Source organism: Rana temporaria, chromosome 5 (assembly GCF_905171775.1).
Source record: "Rana temporaria chromosome 5, aRanTem1.1, whole genome shotgun sequence".
Taxonomy (NCBI): domain Eukaryota; kingdom Metazoa; phylum Chordata; class Amphibia; order Anura; family Ranidae; genus Rana; species Rana temporaria.
Window position 1 is genome coordinate 238407238 of NC_053493.1, and position 19700 is coordinate 238426937.

Here is a 19700-nt window from a genome sequence, read left to right on the forward strand (position 1 = left end):
ATTAAAAAATAAACTTTGTTGCATAAGTCCCCTTTCACACTGAGGAGTTTTTCAGGCGGTACCGCGCTAAAAATAGCGGTGCTGTACCGCCTGAAAAACTCCTGCCCCAGCAACCTCAATGTGAAAGCCACAGGACTTTCACACGGAGGCGATGCGCTGGCAGGAGCGAAAAAAATCTCCTGCAAGTGGCATCTTTGGAGTGGTATGTATACCGCTCCTTCACCTCTCCTTTCCATTTAAAACAATGGGAAACCGCGGTATTAACCTTTTATCGGCCGCTAGCGGGGGTTAATACCGCACCGCTAGCGGCCGAATCCGTGGCAATTACGACGGTATATCGCCGCTATTTTACGCGGCGCTATACCGCTCCCGCCCCAGTGTGAAAGGGGCCTTAGTGTGCACACCCTTAAACTAATGCTTTGTTGAAGCACCTTTTGATTTTATTACAGCACTCAGTCCTTTTTGGGTATGAGTCTATCAGCATAGCACATCTTGACTTGGCAATATTTGCCCACTCTTCTTTCAATCAGATTCGGGTCTGGGCTCTGGCTGGGCCATTCCAAAACGTTATTCTTCTTGTGAAGCCATTCCTTAATTTGGTTATGTGCTTTGGGTCATTGTAATGCTGAAAGATGAAGTTCCTCTTCATGTTCAGCTTTCTAGCAGAAGCTAGGTTTTGTGCCAATATTGACTGGTATTTGGAACTGTTCAGAATTCCCTCTGCCTTGACTAAGGCCTCTGTTACAGCTGAAGAAAAACAGCCCCAAAGCATGATGCTGCCACCACCATGCTTCAGTGGTTATGGTGTTCTTTTGGTGATGTGCATTGTTTTTGGAACAAACATATCTTTTGGAATTATGGCCAAAAGGTTCAACATTGGTTTCATCAGACCATAACATGTTTTCCCACATGCATTTGGGAGACTTCAGATGCCTTTTTGCAAAGTTTACCCGAGCTTTGATGTTTTTCTTCGTAAGAAAGGCTTCCCTCTTGCCACTCTACCCCATAGCCCAGACATATGAAGAATACGGGAGATTGTTGTCACATGTACCACACAGCCAGTACTTGTCAGATATCCCTGCAGCTCCTTTAATGTTGCTTTAGGTCTCTTGGCAGCCTCCCTGACCAGTTTTTTTTTCTTTTTTCATCAATTTTGGAGGGACATCCAGTTCTTTGTAATGTCACTGTTGTGCCATATTTTCTCCACTTAATGACTGTCTTTACTGTGTTTGATGGTAGATCAAATGCCCTGGACATTCTTTTGTACCCTTCTATTGACCGATACCTTTTAACAATGAGATTGCTCTAATGCAGTGTTGCCAACCGTCAGTATTTTTACTGGCAGCCAGTAAAAAACAGGCAATTTTCTCCTGCCAGTAAATGCCATTTAAAGTAAGATTGCCAGTAAAACATATGGCTGTGACTCTCAGCTTGGTCTGGAGCTGGCTGAGACCATCTGAGTGCCTGCTACAGTGTGATCCAACGGCTCTGGCGGAGGTGGTGCCTGAGCATGTCATGTCATGTGTTGTCATGGTGCAATGGAGCCAAGCAGAGAAGCCAGAGCCTCGTGTGCGGGTCTGCAGTATGGGAGCAAGGTAGGCTGGGACCAGGACCATCAGTGCCATGTACACTGGGGTGTACTGGAGGAAGCACTAGGCTTTGGAGAGAGACTCTGACTTGGGAGGGAACGTGTAGTCGGTAAGGTCTCATCTGTGCAGGTGCACACTGCGGTCAGTGTCACTGTGAGAGTTAATTTTATGTGTGTGTTTCGTCCATTCTAATTTATTGCCCTCCTGAGTCCTGTTCCTGAGATACTTACTATATCGAAAATAAAATAAGAAATATGTTTTGCCTTATCTACTTTAAATCATATTGCTAATTGCATATTGTATTTGTAGCCTTTTGGAAATTGTAGTAAAAACTTGGCTGTGCCAGTAAATTTTGGGTGTCAGTGTCTTTCAATCTGGTAGCTTGGCAACACTGCTCTGATGCTTTGGAAGCTCTCTACAGACCATGACTTTTGCTGTGGGATGTGACTAAAAATGTTAGGAAAGACCTACAGTACTGCAACAGCTGAACTTTATTTGGGAGTAATCGGAGGCACTTTAAATGGCAGGTGTGTACTGACTCCTTAACACGAGTTGCATGTGATTGCTTAATTCTGAACACAGCTACATCCCCAGTTGCAACCACATTATTTTTATTTTATTTGTTTTTTAACGGAGTTGTACAGTTGGTCACATTAAATGTGAAACAAAGTTCTGAAATGATTTATCTTTGTCGCATTTTTTTACATTTAAGAATCCTGACAGTTTAACAAGGGTGTGTAGTCTTTTTATATCCCTAACTAAAAATCGGATGGTTCTATATATTGATTTTGAAAGGCTGAATACATTATACAGAGCTAGAGTACACAGACCATTCATATTGGTTCCTCTCTATCATCTTTATCATAGTCATACATATATGCACAGTGGGGATAATTGGTGTAAATAATTTACCTACCAGTAGGTTTATTGGCGGAAGCCAAAGCACCCAGCAGAAATCTATGCAGGCACAGGTGGAACAGACTATACCTGTGGAGAAAATCATAAAAATCAGCCAATGGCCCCAGGAATTATGTAGTTGCATGTTCATTGCGCAACATTTATATTGGATGTAGACTTATGCCCCGTACACACGATCAGGCTTTTGCCCGGCCAAACTCACAACTTACTCTATCTAAACTCCGATGGAAAGTCTGATGGGGCATACACACGTCTGTCTGACCTTTTTCCATCGGAAATTCTGATGGTGTGTATGGGGCTTTAGACAGTGATTTAATGTCTTTAGTTAAGGACAGCAGATATGGACCTTTGCAGAACAGGATCAGCTTCTTTGAGAAGAATTGCAGCACATGGGGCTGTACTGCGGAAGAGTCACCACAGGGGGCAACAGACTAAGTGCAGCAATAGGTGAATAAAAAGCAAGCTATGTAAATGGGAATTCAGAATTAAAGGGTAAAGAGCCTTATAACACATAGATATGCTGCTTCATGATATGACGTCATGGCGTGACATCTGCTATGCTACTTTTTTAAATCGTTTGTCTAAAAATATACATTTTATGTTCTTGTAATAAGGTTAATGAAGTTGACATTGGCATCCACATTGTTGTGGAATAAAAGGATCCTAGTGACTGCACTGTACTGCTGGCAGTTGTTTGTCCTTAACAAGTCAATGAAGTGCAGAACAGAAACACTCAGCCCTCTGAAGTATTCCATTATTCATCTGCTTGGAAAAAAAAGAATGCAATATTTTATAAGACACTGCCAGCTGCTTTATTAACAAGCAAAAGTGTATTCCTACTTGTTCTTACTTCTAAAGCTAGGGTGGTCTCAGATGTCTGTCTTCCATACTAGTGTTTCCCTTTGTATAACCTTTTGCATTTTATGTTTATAAACTGACATTCCAATTGATTTTCCTTGGCTTTCTGCCTAGATTGAATATTGAAGCAGCGAATTAGGAATGCTTAAGAAGTTTTAGAGAGAAAAGATGTGAAAGTATAGCTTGCAACTCTGGCAATTGAAGCTTCTTAGCTTACTCAAATGATGAACGATGCCATGGTGGGTTTTATAAAGGGGAGGAAGGGATCAGAGACCAGGTTTGAGGAATAAAAGAATATTCTGTGAGGTGGAGAACCAATGGTAATCTGCCAAAACATTAAGTCTTTGGCGGGACAATTCTAACAATATCTTTTATCTCTATTCCAGGGGCAAATTTTGTAACCCGAAAAATTAGCCGTTCAGTAGCTAAGATTCACCTCGGACAGATGGAGTCTTTCAGCCTTGGAAATCTGGATGCCAAGAGAGATTGGGGTCATGCCAAGGACTATGTTGAGGTAGGATACTGGCCAGAATCCCTTCATAATAAAAGTGATTTTGTGTGGCTGACATTTTTAATGCACCATTGCAAAATAAAACTGTCTGACCTACAGGGGGTTGCTTCTGACTTTTTTTTTTTTTTTTTTTTGCCAGTAGAGGACAGCTAACCCTGTTGTGTTCTCTGTGCGGATGGTTCACAGTACAGTGGTTTACCCCAGGCATGACCTGAGCATAAAATAAATCTTTTAATACTGAGGAAAATGAAAGTTTACATTTTTCTTCTGGTTTCTTATGGGAAGATTAACTGCACACCAATAGTGTTTTAAGCAACTCTCCTTGATCTGCACATGCACAAACTGGAAGTAATTTGTCATTTAGCTGCATGCATACAAATATTAGTTTCTATAATGTATAAAATATTGGTGGAAGTGTTTACATCTTTAGTTTGCATTACACTTGAGCTACATCCGTAAGAATTTTACTCCTCATATAGACAGGGTTTTTCTGGCACAGAAGTCCCTGTGTGAAATTATTGCATTTTAATTACATTCTTTAAATGGTAGTTTTGTATCCGCCTGCTTTTTATTTCAGTACCAGAATGCATTGTTTGCATCTATTTATGCACATGTACATGCATTTACACTTGTAAGCGTGTAAAATGCGTGTCCTCGGATGCAGATTTGTATCTGAACACTGCATGTTCACATACCTGTGTAGCAGGGTTGCCAATCACCAGTAAATTTACTGACGGTTTGTAAAAATCAATGTTTTTTTTTACAACTGCCAGTAAATATCATGGGCTGATAATTTCATGCTGTGTTGACTTTTTACATTTAAATCAAGAAAATTACTTTGTTATAGGTATTGTCACTGTTTCCATATCATGTTTATACTGTTCAAATATTCACTGTGTTAGTTTTCAATAGGAGTTCTGTCATTTCTCAGGTTGCCAGTAAAAAATGTGCTCCGCCAGTAAATTTTCCATGTTTTGTCAGTAAAAAAATGCTGCGGGAGGTTTGCAACCCTGCTGTATACATGTCTTCTTTGAAAACGGCACACCTGAAATCCAATCCATAATTGAAAAAATGCTTTGAAATGCATTTTTGTGCATGACTCTGGCCATACACTATAGGAAAAATCGACCAAACCCATTTTAGAAAAACAAACATTTGGCCGTAAGCAAACGATGGTGCCATCATTGTAATGACCGATAAATCAGTCATTTTTTTAACATATACCTATTGCAAACACTTCAGATGGGAAACGCATAATCCTTTCAATTTATTGTTCATTCAACAGAAAATTTCCAAACTTGTCCTTCGTTTTTTCTGCTCAAAAACTGGCCAAATGACCGAATTTCAGCTGATTTTTTGTGTATTGCCAGCATAAGGCTGGGTTCACACTAGTGTGAATTGGATAGGAGTTTCCCCGAAACCAATTCGCATGTCGGGAGATTGTGACCTCCTCTATGGAGTCGGTCCACACACCTCTGGAGTGGCTCTGGTGCGAATTGTACAGTCCTGTGCTTCTTCTGGGTCTGAATTCAGCCCAAAATGCGGGCTGTAATAGGGACCTGAAACAGTGAATGGGAACGCACCGCACCCCTACTGTGAGACGCTCCATGTGGCTGTTTGATCCCAGCCTGAGATGTTATCCTTAGTAACTACACTTTTGTGGGAAAAATGGCTTCTACAATTAATGCTCAAGTCCTATTGTAATAATAAAAATTACCTTTCCTTTTCAATTTGCAGCTCTGTAATTTTCTGTAAAATTCAATATGGCAACCTGGAGGCAATCTGTACACAGATGTATGGAATTCTCCTAGATATGTCATTTCCTGCTTGTGGGATTGGCTTATTGATTTTCACAGAAGTTTGCACCTAGATGCAAGTCAGATTTTGGGCATCCCCTGCAACAAAAATGTCATATTTTTTTTTGTAAAATATTCCCTAAAGGGATGCAGACCCTGCCACTTTTCTCATTGGACACCTGCAAGTGCAGCAGCTGATTGATAAATACAAGATCACTTAACAAAAGGTATAAATCTTGTTAAAATCCCTGAAATGTACATACATCCAGAGGGGAATTTTCTTTCCTCAACAAAAGTGCAGTTGTGCCTTAAGGGTTTGTTTAACATATCAGAATAAATAAATGCATTTTCTTGTACATTCTGTATTTGAAGAATATTCAAAAGGTGCATTTTCAAGAATATTAAAAAGGTTCATTTTAAGGGCATATTTTCACTGTTGGTTTTGAGGGTGGGCTACTTTTCTTTCATTACAAGATAAAATGGCAAGACATGCAAAATGCTTACCCTTTTATAATATCTGATCCCCAATGGATTGTCCAATATATCCCCATACCTTGTTCATGAGACTGTCAGTATCACTTGTTCGATTAGGTACCAGCACGACCATGAGGGGGTTTATAAAATATTTTAAATAGATCAAATCACAAATGCACAACAGTGACAAAAGTAGTACAATTTTAATATCTGTGCAAGCAAAACATGGAATTGCTCTGAGATACCTCTATTCTTGCTCTTTGCATTTTTATTACAGCATTCCCAGTGATTGCATTAAATGTTTGATCTTCCTCACCAAGTACATACTTTGTCCCATAGTGGTTAGGAATTGTCTACATGAAGCCAGATTTAGATAAAATGCTAAAATGACATCTTCAAAAGTGCACTTTTTTTTTTATTTGGACAGCAATGTACAGAACAGTTTTCATTATCTTCTGCAGTGGGCAGTTTTATTTTCTGTCTTATACATAAAAGGAAATGTCTGATCTAAATCAGCGAGCCCTTGGTTTGCTTCACTACCTCCAAAATGTTAATGGGAGGAAAGCAACCCACTGACTTGCATGAAACTAGGAAGGAAACTGCAGGCACCCCTCCTACATCTGTGTGAAGTTTTATCGGATTACTGGATACAGGTAAAAGAAAATTACAAGCTCGGCAAAGTTGGAAACTAATACCGTAATAGCAGCTTCCAGCAGGAGAAGTGTTTTTAAGCACATCTTGCCTGGTCCAGTGATTGCAGCATTAGTGGTTAAGCCCTGGTTCACACTGGTGCGTTTTTGACGTGTCAAATCCGTGGCATTTGCCGGCAATGGCACCGCCCTAATCGGTGCGACGCTGCATCTGTGGCACTGCACCGATTTAAGGTTTCAGTACTACTTTTTTATCTCAAAGTTGGACCAAAACCACATCCCATTCATTAAAGTCTGTTCGATGTCAGACCATAGTCAGATCGACAGTAATACAACTGTCGTGTCGCACCAGTGTAAACCGGGCTTAAAAAATAATCCACCTACATCTACTGGTTGTTTACTGTGGCTGCTGGCAGGTTGAATCAGTCAAACTTATCAGATCTATTAATGTTGCTCTGTTAGCCATTATATTGCTATTATAAGAGGACCTCCCTGTTACTGATTAAGTATCACCTTACTTACATTAAATCACTTAGTCAATTTTCATCAGTCCCTGCCCCTGAAAAGGGTAAGGCTTAATTTTCTAAGTTGTCATGTGGCTAGAGATCAGTTTTGGGTAGAAAGTGGGACAATTTTGGATTGTGGGAGGGAAATGGAATGAACTTTTATGATCAAGTTTCTTCAGAACACCATAAAAACTGTGACTTGTGTGTATTGAGTCCAGGACCCACTGCACCTCCTTGGTGTTCTTACAAAGCAACAGGTACTGACGCCGTGAACAAGTCCAGGGGAGATTTAAAAAAAAAACGTCAAGGTAATTTTGGCACTGACATTCTAAAGAGATGAGGACATGCAATGATTCATCCTACCAGCGTTTACAGACATACCAGACAGACAAACACTTAACTGATTATGATGTTTTAATAAATTATGCAAAGAATCTTTAACCACTTCCCGACCCCCGCATGTACATATACGTCCACAATATGGCACGTACAGGCACATGGGCGTACACGTACGTCCTCGCCTATTAGCGGGTGGGGGGTCCGATCGGGACCCCCCCCGCTACATGCGGAGGTCGGGTCCGCTCGGGGAGCGATCCGGGACCACGGCGCGGCTATTTGTTTATAGCCGCTCCGTCGCGATCGCTCCCCGGAGCTGAAGAACGAGGAGAGCCGTGTGTAAACACAGCTTCCCCGTCCTTCACTATGGCGGCGCATCGATCGCGTCATTCCCTTTATAGGGAAGACACGATCGATGACGTCATTCCTACAGCCACACCCCCAAACAGTTGTAAACACATACTAGGTGCACCCTAACTCCTACAGCGCCACCTGTGGTTAACTCCCAAACTGCAACTGTCATTTTCACAATAAAGAATGCAATTTAAATGCATTTTTTGCTGTGAAAATGACAATGGTCCCAAAAATGTGTCAAAATTGTCCGAAGTGTCCACCATAATGTCGCAGTCACGAAAAAAATTGCTGATCGCCGCCATTAGTAGTAAAATAAAAATAAAAAATAAAAATGCAATAAAACTATCCCCTATTTTGTAAACACTATAAATTTTGCGCAAACCAATCGATAAACGCTTATTGCGATTTTTTTTACTAAAAATAGGTAGAAGAATACGTATCGGCCTAAACTGAGGAAAAAAAATGTTTTTATATATGTTTTTGGGGGATATTTATTACAGCAAAAAGTAAAAAATATTGCTTTTTTTTCAAAATTGTCGCTCTATTTTTGTTTATAGCGCAAAAACTAAAAACCGCAGATGTGATCAAATACCACCAAAAGAAAGCTCTATTTGTGGGGAAAAAAGGACGCCAATTTTGTTTGGGAGCCACGTCGCACGACCGCGCAATTGTCTGTTAAAGCGACGCAGTCCCGAACTGTAAAAACACCTTGGGTCTTTAGGCTGCATATTGGTCCGGGGCTTAAGTGGTTAATTGGTGGTTAAACAATATCCACTTCATTTGGTGGTCTTGCTGTCTCTCCAAGTCGGGTGCGACTGATTGAGAACATTTCCTTAGCAGTAGTTGATCAGTGGGGTTAAAACTGCGCCATAGCACCCAGACTCATGAGTTATAAAGTCAGTTGGAAAAATAAACATCAGGGTTCGGAAAAAAAAGAAAGTCTATAAAATTTTCAGGGATTCCACAATACTGATGTATGGAATAGTGGATCCCACCCAGATGGTCCACAATTATTCCGTGTGTAACTTGGTTGCCAGAGTCATGAGCTGCTTACCAGATCATAGACTTAAATCAGCGGTCGACTGTGACCCAGCCGCGGCCTTTGAGGAAAGCAGGGGGGGGGGGGGAGCCCACTTCCTAGATGTATCAATCTCTCCCCTGAGACACAGAGTTATGAGCGACGGTCCACCGTGATAAACAGCACTCAAAGTGTGAAATCCCACCACCGGTAATAGGAGCAGCTTACCAGAACTTCAATCATAAACCACAGTCGGCTGTGACCCAGCCGCGGCCTTTGGGGAGATCCCACTCCCTTGATGGAAGCACCACTTGCACCCTCGGTAATATACAATGGTGTCACCGCACTTGTATAATGCAGCCGGCTCCTTCCACCAACACTAATGTAAGTGATGAGAACTCTTAACACACCAGGAACTGGGATCACATGATCCCAGTTCCTGGTGTGTTAGAGTTCTATGTGGTGATTGACATGGTTGATCTGTGGAACTGATTACCTTATCACAACCATAGAGGACATACAGAGATTTCCAGTGATATTGCATAGAGAGAGGCATCATGATAGATTGAGTTATTTGCAAGCAAGAGGAAAGTAGACCGCATTCATAAAATTCCAAACAGGCTGGACCGATGAAGTGTCTCACCTAGTGAAGTCATATGAATGTTTCAGCTTGATTAGTGGGATACATGAATCTGCCACCTGTTGGGGTAGAATGAGTTTTGTGATAATGTTCATCCATAAACTCTCTTGTTAAACTACAAGATGTTTTTATTCCAGAGCTGTTTAGAATTTGTGGAGTCAAAAGTGACTTTTGCTTTATGTATTCATTTGATTGTTGCTGATATGTACGGTGCATCCAGAAAGTATTCACAGCGCTTCACTTTTTCCACATTTTGTTATGTTAGTCTCATTTCGAAATGGATTAAATTAATTATTCTACTCCAAAATGCTACAAACAATACCCCATAATGACAAGGTAAAATAAGTTTTGTTTTAAATATTTGCAAATTTATTAAAAGGAAAAAAACATGTAAATAAGCATTTACAGCCTTTGCTCAATTCTTTGTTGCAGCACCTTTGGCACTAATTGCAGCCTCAAGTCTTTGCGTATGATGCTACAAGCTTGGCACACCCGATTTGGGGCAGGTTCTCCCTCTGTTCTTTGCAGGACCTCTCAGGCTCCATCAGGTTGGATATGAAGCATCGGTGCAGACATTTTCAGATCTCTCCAGAGATGTTCAATCGGGTTCACGTCTGGACTTTGGCTGGGCCACTCTAGGACATTGAGTTATCCTGTATACACTCTGTTGTTTGGCTGTGTGCTTAGGGTCGTTGTCCCGTTGGAAGATGAACCTTTGCTCCAGTCTGAAGTCCAGAGCGCTCATGAGCAGGTTTTCATCAAGGATGTCTCTACACTACTACATTCGTCTTTCCCTTGATGCTGACTAGTCTCCCAGTACCTGCCACTGAAAAACACCACCACCATGCTTTACTGTAGGGATGGTATTGGCCAGGTGATGAGCAGTGCCAGGTTTCCTCCAGACATGATGCTTGCCATTCAGGCCAAAGTGTTCAATATTTGCTTTATCACACCAGAGAACTTTGTTTCTCATGGTGGTACCAAACTCCAGGTAGGCTGTCATGTGCCTTTTTACTGTGGAGTGGCTTCCGTCTGGGCACTCTACCATACAGGTCTGATTGGTGGAGTGCTGCATAGATGGTGGTTCTTCTGGAAGGTTCTCCTCTTTCCACAGTGAAACACCGGAGCTCTGTCAGAGTGACCATCAGGTTATTTTTTCACAGACCTCCCCAGTTTGCTCAGTTTGGCCGGATGCCCTGCACTAGGGAAGAGTCCTGGTGATTCCAAACATCTACATTTATGGATGGAGGCCACTGTGCTCATTGGTACCTTCAATGCTGCAGAACATTTTTTGTACCCTTCTCCAGATCTGTGCCTTGATACAATATGGTCTTGGGGTTTACAAGACAATTACTTGGACTTTATTGATTGGTTTGTTTTTTCTGACATGCACTGTTAATTGTGGGACCTTATAGACAGGTGTTTGCCTTTCCAAATCATGGCCAATCAACTAAATTTACCACAGGTGGACTCCAAGTTGTAGAAACGTCCCAAGTATGATCAGTGGAAACGGGATGCACCTGATTTTAAGTGCCATGGCAAAGGCTGTGAATACTTATGTACATGTTTTTTTATTTTTATAGATTTGCAAACATTTCAAACAAACTTCTTTTTATGTCATTATGGGGAATTGTTTGTAGAATTTTGAGGAAAATAATGATTTTTATTTTGGAATAAGGCTGTAACATAACTTGAAAAAAGTGAAGCCCTAGACTACTTTACAGATGCAGGCATGGCATGTAAAACAATGGTTTAGGTAGAAAACCTGTCTAGCTTCTGGAATATTTTGTTGGTGTTTTGGATTTGAGATTTAAGAGACAGAAGGAATTTTTAGAAACTGCATTAAAGACTAAAGACTAATTTCCTTTTTCCTATATTTTGGTCCTACACCTCCAAGTATATATGTGTATATATATATATTGTATTACAATTTTTATCTTTTTTTTTTTTTTTTTAATTGTGCATGCCTGCACAAGGATCTGTGTGGAAGTCATTGTAGTCACCAGTACAATTGCCAATGTCTAGCTACTTGTGAAGCTGTAGCAGAAATTGACATCTGGAAAGTATGGTCGTCTCTAAGATCCTCAGAACTAGGTTTACAGAGGTTAGGAAATCGAGGGGGAAAAGAATAAAAGCACTGTGTGTAAAATTAACAGTGCTATAGGAGGACCTGTAATAAATGAGAGCAAATGGGTAGGTGCAGTTTTGTATTCTTATCTTAGGAATTTAAGCATCTTGTCTCAGTGCTGCATCCAACTTGTGGTACATGAAATGTCTGGAATCTCCAAAGTTTAGACGAGACTGGAAATCTGTCAGTCTTTGCATGATGGGCACATAAAAATGCCATTCAATTTACAGAAGGATGGACTTTTAGGAATTCCCTGTGGACAGGACCGCTCATAACGTTGACTCATTTTGATGCTGTCTTTCATTGCTGCTCATGTTTTCATTGCATCTTTAAGCTGTAAAAATAAACAATCAGCAGCTGTTCAAGAGCTCACTTCTTCTTCTCCTGGCTATAGGAGTCGTATCCTAGTTAATCACCGAGTGAAACCTTATACTCACATAATCACTGTGGTAATAAACTCAATAGTAAATAGAGCCCCCCATCCCCCATAAGTGACTTGTATCATCAGGAAAAAAATATGTTCTGCTTCAAAGACTGTTTTATGGCACTATAAAATTAAAATACCATAAAAATGCTAAATACTCGTCATACTGGGCAACTATTGTGCTTTTTATAATTGCACAAAACAACCACGTTCACAAAATGCAAAGCATTGAAATGCACATGCCCACCAAATCTGTTTCTTTTTGCCTGGGTAGCCTGCACTCTAGGCTCAGGATGTATAGCAGGTCTTGACTTCTCTCCAGTGTTCTTCCCTGTTCCCTTTGAATTCTAAAGCCTGCTCCTATAATTTTAATCTAGTTCTAGCATTTGGGTAAAGCTGAGCATGAATAAGTTTAAGGTCATCTTTAAAAAAAAAAAAAAAAATGAAGGGTGAAAATCTTATACCCTTACCACAAGGCCCTGCTTTAATCACCTCCGTGGGTAATTGGCTGTCTCTGCCTATGCAGCTGGTGCAGCAGGCTGGGGATTTTAAAGCCCCTTTCTTCATCTTCCTTTCTCTTTAGGGCTTCCAAACAATGACGGCTGGGGATATTTATTTGGGTGGGTGCGGCAAACCATGCACAGCCAGATACACACCCCCCGGGTCGGTTGGTACCTGGCTGGCCATCTTCCCCCGCGTCTCCTCCCTTCTTCCTTCCGGCAGCCAGCGTAGCTTCTTCTTCAGCCAATCGGGAAACGGGTCTCAGACCCGCTTCCCAATTGGCCGGGAGGAGAATTAGTGCGATTTAATAGCGAAATTCATTTGCTATTGTCACACAACTAGGTGGGCTCGGAGCGCAGTGGGGTTAGTGCTAGACTGTGGCTGCCACTGGCAGCCATTTTTTTTAGCACTGTGGGAGCAACTTGCACTCGGCTCGCAAACCTGTTGTACCCCAGACTGCTCAGGAAAGTATTGCACAACGGGCTATACTGATGTGGACTAATTTCAGAAACCAGAAAGCAAAGCCCTCAGCTGAACCAGTGTGCAGCACAGTGGAGCTGAAAGCACTCCTGTTTCATTCCACTAAATATCCCAAGAAGTTTTTTTCCTCCATTAAGGGATAGTATGGGAAGTGTTGCAAATTATTTTGTGTCTGACTCAGCTGTGCATCACAAACCTGTGTATAGCACAGTTACCACCTTGTATTATAGAGCCATTAGACCAGCTTTTTTCAGCCTTATGCCTTGGAGGAATCCTTAGTTTGTGATCTCAGGGAACTCCTAAAAGAAATGTTCTGGTCCACAGCTCGCTGTACGTTATCTGAGTTATAGATATAAAAAATGTGTAAATTTAACAGCAAATTGAACAATAAGAGCAAAACTGACCTTGTATTCAGTACAAAATATACATTGTGTTACTGTTCGGTGCAAAACCCACTCTGCAGTGTTGCTCAATGTAAAACTGGCAAAAGTTTTGAGGTTGTAAACCTCCATGGGGAAGTTGTACCTATAGGTAAGCCTAGAATAAGGCTTGCCTATAATTACTGTAAATATCTCCTAAATGTGCGCCGTTAAGGAGATAATTACACTTTACTGCGTCTATCATTAGCGCATGCGCTCTCAAGGATTGGCCACCCATGCTGTTTCTTCAGGTGAGTGTTGTCACGTGTCTCCGGCCACTGAGAGCCGCAGTCCGTGGCCCCGGAAGGAAGCTAGTCAAAGATGGATGTGGCCTGCAGCGGGGACGCAAGCTTTGTTTGCAGGCAAGCACATTATGCCTTTACTTTGCAGGGAAGAAAGGGAGTAAAACCCACCAGGGTTTACTTCCTCTTTATGAACCAGCACATACAACATGTTATGATTCCAGGCCTAAAGACCACACTAAGGAAATTGAGAAATTATGGTTTTACTGTGTAATCATGAGTATTCGGATAAAAAAAAAATTTTTTTCATCCATTTAAGAAATGGTGCTTGCAATTGGCAACGAGGCTGCACATAAGTAGCTGTGAGACATCAATAAATGTTATAAATTTGTAAAAATAACTCTGATCCAGAGCAGTAACTTTCCTGAGCTGAGTTTTCACAAGTAACATTTTAATTTCTATTCATATTCAACTCGAGCAAAGCTTTCCATAATCTAGAACAGATCTTCTGTTGATGACAATTGTACTTACCAGCATCTCCCTTGGTCTTGTGTTGCTGGCTCTGTGCGACCACATCTCTCATCCTGCACTGCTCAGTCACCAGGAGCTGAAATGCTAAGCACTGCCAGGCTAATCTCGATCGGCCCAATGGTACTCAGTGAATCAGTATGGCTGCAGAGGAACATTGCAGCTACTATTGGGACGGCATACTGTAAATCTGCTGCATCTGTGGCTAGTGGTGGAACACCAGGGGAATTCTCACAGAAACCTCAGTTGAGAAACTCTGCCTTAGATCTAGAAAGAGTCCATGTTAGATAAAACATATCTCAGAACATATATGAATGTATTTGCATGTGATTGGAAAAGTTTGACTAAGCCCCCATTCACACCGAATCCGACTTTGAAATTGCAAATTTTAAAGCTGCATTGCGGTGCAAATTCAGATGGGACTTGGCTGAAATCTCTGCGACTTCATGCGCAGATGTCTATGCAAGTCGCACCTGAAATTGACAAAAATAGCGCAGGAACATTTTCCAGATTGGTGCGGCACCGCAAAGGCCAATTTGAACAGTTCCATTGCAGACAATAGTGTGCAACTTGTCATGTGATTTGGACCTGTCAAATCGCATGACAAGTTGCACCAGTGTGAACGGGGGTTTAAAGAGATTATCATTTTTTTATGGTAAACCATGTACAGATATAGTGATCTAATCTCTTGGATCACTTGCCTTAATCAAGCTGTGTATATTGTCCTGTTACATTGGAGGTTCTGGACAGAATTTTCTACCACATTACTCCCTAGAGGGGGAAGTAAGCAGAGGTACAATTTTGGGATTCTAGAAATTTCAATTCAAACTACTGTACTTTCTTTTTGTATAATGTTTTATCAGTTAAACTACACAGATACAGTATGTTGTGTGCAGTACTAAATAGATCTTAAAAATGTGTTTAAAGACCGTTGTTATGCTAGGGGCCTAGGGTTTTATTTTTATGCCACCTGTTTGCTAGGTACTGTTGCTCGGACAGGTTATATGCTTGTTTAAAGTTCCAGACAAAGTTAGCATGCATAAGAAAATAACACCATATGGTTATATTTCCTGTTCTTCACCAAGTAGATATGCGTGATTGTAAGGGCCACCCTTGTAACATCAGTGGTTTTTAAAATTAAGAGTTGATTGGAAAAATTAGATCATGCTGTAATTCTTTCATGTTTATAGCTTCCAGATTCCATAACAATGGAGCATAAATGAGTCTGACCTTTTCGGTAATGATCTTTTATTCTCTTTAAATTGGACTCATTTATAGAGGTCTTTGTTAAACAGATTTGATCCTACAGTGGCAGCTCGTGAACCTGAGTATATATATATTTTTTTATATTTGGTGTAGTGTTTGAGAACTTTATTTTTATTTTTTTTTAAATTCATGAGCACTTTTTATTGGAGATAATTCTCCAGCAGAAGTCAACTAGGAGTTGGATGTCTCTTCTGTACAACACAAGTACAAAAATGTGGGACAAAGCACAACATGAGGATGGCCCTGACACACATTTTAAGCCGTTTTTAAAATGGTAGATCTTCTCCACCTTTAGTACAGAGGTTCTAAAGTTTCAAACAAGCACTTAAGTACTATTTTATAACATGGATTCCCTCCTACGGTTATGACCGTGCCATCTGTGATGGCGAACCTTGGCAACCCAGATGTTTTGGAGCTACATTTCCCATGATGCTCATGCACTCTGCAGTGTAGTTGAGCATCATGGGAAATGTAGTTTCAAAACATCTGGGGTGCCAAGTGTAACAGAATGACCCATGACACCCAGAGACTTTTAAAGGATGAGGGGTACTCCTGTGCCAGCATCACTAATGACTCTTGGGTCATCATGTGCCCCTTTTGGGCATAGGGTGACTGGGAAATATTAATTATAAATTACAAGAGATGGGACATTACTGATAATTCATGTTGCAGGATATCTTGAGATATTACAAGTGGTTATTCTGACCCCAACAGGTCAGTGGGGTGTTTTCATTCAATGTGAGGACACATGCTTTTGAGGTGTTAATTGGGTCTGCTCCAAGACCTTTCATTATGTATGCTAATAACACTGTGTGAAGATGCTATTGATGATGGATATGTGTTGTGAGTTAGCAGTCTAAGTGTAAGATGTCTCCTTTCAGGGGTAGGGAATTGGCATGTCAATTATGTTTAGTAAAGGAATGTGACTTCTCAGCTATAGTAATTAGGTCATGTTAAATCGGTGCCAAAACGTCTGACATAGAAATGTGTATTATGCAGGTGAATCACTTAGTATCGGAGTCCGGACGTCTGGGGAATAATTAACTTCTCTGAATGTCATTCTCTAAAGAATGTGATTGAAGCCCCCCATTGTGTGATGTGTGGGTGGAGAGTTCATTTGTTCCTTTGATTACTGTAAACATGCCTGTACTGTATATGAGGGCTAAAATACCATTAAAGTTCGTTCATATACATTTGACTCAGTAACAGAGCTTGTCAGTCTTGTTATTGAGGGAATTCTTATGGAATGGATCGGGTCTGCTGGATGGTTGGACTGGTGGATAAGCTGTCTTAGGGTTGATGGAATGGGACTATCGTAAACGTCACCATCACTGGCCTAGCTCAAGGTGTGGCTCAAGAGGCGTTTATATGCTCTGTCATATACGTGGAAGACAACAGTTTTAGCTAACTTGAAGATGAACTGGGCCATTGGAATATAGTCGCTAAACAATATGAAGCACTTATCCACCAATGAAACAATAGTGAAAAGATAACTTGTTGCCTTTTTTCTCAACTTTAGGTAGTCGTTTTTATTTTGTTATGCTCATTATGTGTTTACCTGCAGAAAAATATTATTCCAAATGTATTACTAGTGTTCAATGGGCTACAACCCTCATACCTTATTGAATGAAGAAACATAATTGCTATATTGTAATTATGCAGAGAGCAGGAAATGGAGCAAACATATTCTACTTTTAGAGCATTGAGTGATCATTCAGTTCTGATGGGTAAGGCATTAAACCTCAAGTTCCTGAAAGTCTGGTCTTAATGTCAATTTTTTTTCAAAGCGGTTATGTAAAGGTGACATGCATTAATAGCAATTCACAGTGGTTAAGCTGGTGCTGAACTAAACCATGTCCCTTGACCTTCAAGGTTCACTACTTGCAAATTGACACTGCTGGTTTTTGACCTTCCCAGCATGAGTGGGTTATTGTAATTCATACACAGTTCTTGGGTGGTGTAGAGCTCATGTAGTGTCTTAACACATTTTGTACTTGTAGGTTTTACCTTACACAAGAGAGCAACAAACTTGTCTTCCCAGTGGTAAATAGACTTGTAGATAACAGTCCACATTTAACCCCTTTGCGTCAAAGGGGTAAAACTATGCCCCAGCCCAATTTTTCATCTTAAACATTTGTTATTAAACCTGTACATATCATCACAACTACTTTGTGCATCCAGGTACCTTTTTTTTTTTGTCTTGTTTTTTTTCAGGACAGATTGGGCTTACATTTGGTTGCAAATGGTAATAGATATATCCTGATATTTTTTACATATATTATATATGTATGTATGTGAGTGTATATGTGTGTGTGTATGTATGTATGTATGTATATATGTGTGTATGTATGTGTGTGTGTGTGTGTGTGTGTGTATATATATATATATATATATATATATATATATATATATATATATATATATATATATATATATATATATATATATATATATATATATATATAAAAAACATTTAGATCAAAGGAAAACTGGCACAAATTGGTAAAGAGAATTTTTATAATTTTTTTTTAAAATATAACTGTAAATGTCTTGCTATTACCATAACCTACCACCAAAGAACAACCAAACACAAATTCACCTGCTCCTGATGATCGCAACGATGTTAGTGGTTTGTACCCATATTAGCCCAGAAACGATGCTGCTCATTTTGCTTTATATTTTATCCTGCCTAAAACACTCTGGGGTTGATTTACTAAAACAGGAGCACTCAGAATATGGTGCAGCTGTGCATGGTAGCCAACCAGCTTTCAATTTTAGATTGTTCAAGTAAGCGCTGGCAATAAAACCTGGAAGCTGATTGGTTTCTATGCAGAGCTGCACCAGATTTTGCCCTATCCAGGTTTAGTAAATCAACCCCGCTGACACTAATTAAAAATAATAAAAAATAAATAAATCCTGTCCAAAAAATACTGACCCTGATCTTTGAATTTTGACCTTGACCTAAACACTAACCCTGAGGCTGAACTAGATCAAACCTTGAGAGATTTTATATATAGCTATAGATATATATCTCTGCAAGGACAGAGAAAGATGCAATGTATCCTTCTCATCCATTCGCAGAGACGGAAACACAGGGTTGGGCTTCACAGTGACTGATCACTGTGATAGTCAATCGTGCTCCCAGCACAAGGGGTTATAGGCAAATATGCAGCCCCATGGAAAATCAGTCAAGTGTGGCTGCATATTTGCAGAAGGTTGGTGTGAAGGGGTTAATTTAGTGAAGTTGGTAATAAGGTGGTCACTGTGGGAAAGGCAGGGTTATTTATTTATAACGCATACACCTGTGCAAAAGTTTTAGGCAGGTGTGAGCAAATGCTGTAAAGTAAGAATGCATTCAAATATATATATAATTTTTTTTTTTTATCAAAGTGTGCAGACAGAGGAAACATAACATGTTGATCAAATCAGTATTTAACCCTTTGGCCTCCAACCAGCATCAATTCTTACCATTGTACACTTGTACAAAGTCGGATTTTGTATGATTAACCATACTAAATTGCTTCCTTTACCTTACTGCAGTCCTGGTTTCATGTCCTCATTGTTCGTTTTTGCTCTGATGTTGCTGTAATTCTTCTCTGTTCTAGACACTTCCTGGTTGTCCGTTTCCTGATGACCACAGTACTTGGAGTTTCTAGTTTCGTTTTCCAAACCATCCCTGCTCTATGGCTCTGTATAGCACAGAGGCAGAAAATAACATGCAAAAATGAAACTAGAAACTACAGGTACATTATGATTGATTTTTATCTATTTTTAATTGTTTTTAAAAGGAATCCGTTAACTATTATGTCTCTATACCCTGTAAACAGTCATTTCAGCAAAAAAAAATGTTTTCCTTTACAACTCCTTTAAGTTGGCTACACAGTAGTAGAATTTTGTAGCTGTAGTAAAGAAAATTTTCAGAGAAGCAGGATGGAAAATTTTTCTTGATTACATTTTTAACATTGTGTCATTTTTGTTTGGAAATTTATATTGTTGAAAAAATTGACTGTTGAAGCAAACTACATTTTGAAGTACTTTCGCACCACATTAGTCAAGGCTGTC

The 19700-nt window shown here is 40.1% G+C and overlaps 1 protein-coding gene across 1 annotated transcript in view; it reads left to right on the top strand.

Moving 5' to 3' along the window:
- The window catches only part of GMDS (GDP-mannose 4,6-dehydratase), a 699766-nt gene that overhangs the window by 332211 nt on the left and 347855 nt on the right, over positions 1-19700 (top strand). The window contains exon 8 of the mRNA XM_040353629.1: positions 3752-3879. Within this exon, the coding sequence (XP_040209563.1) occupies positions 3752-3879 (128 nt within the window). The remainder of the gene's footprint in view (positions 1-3751; positions 3880-19700) is intronic.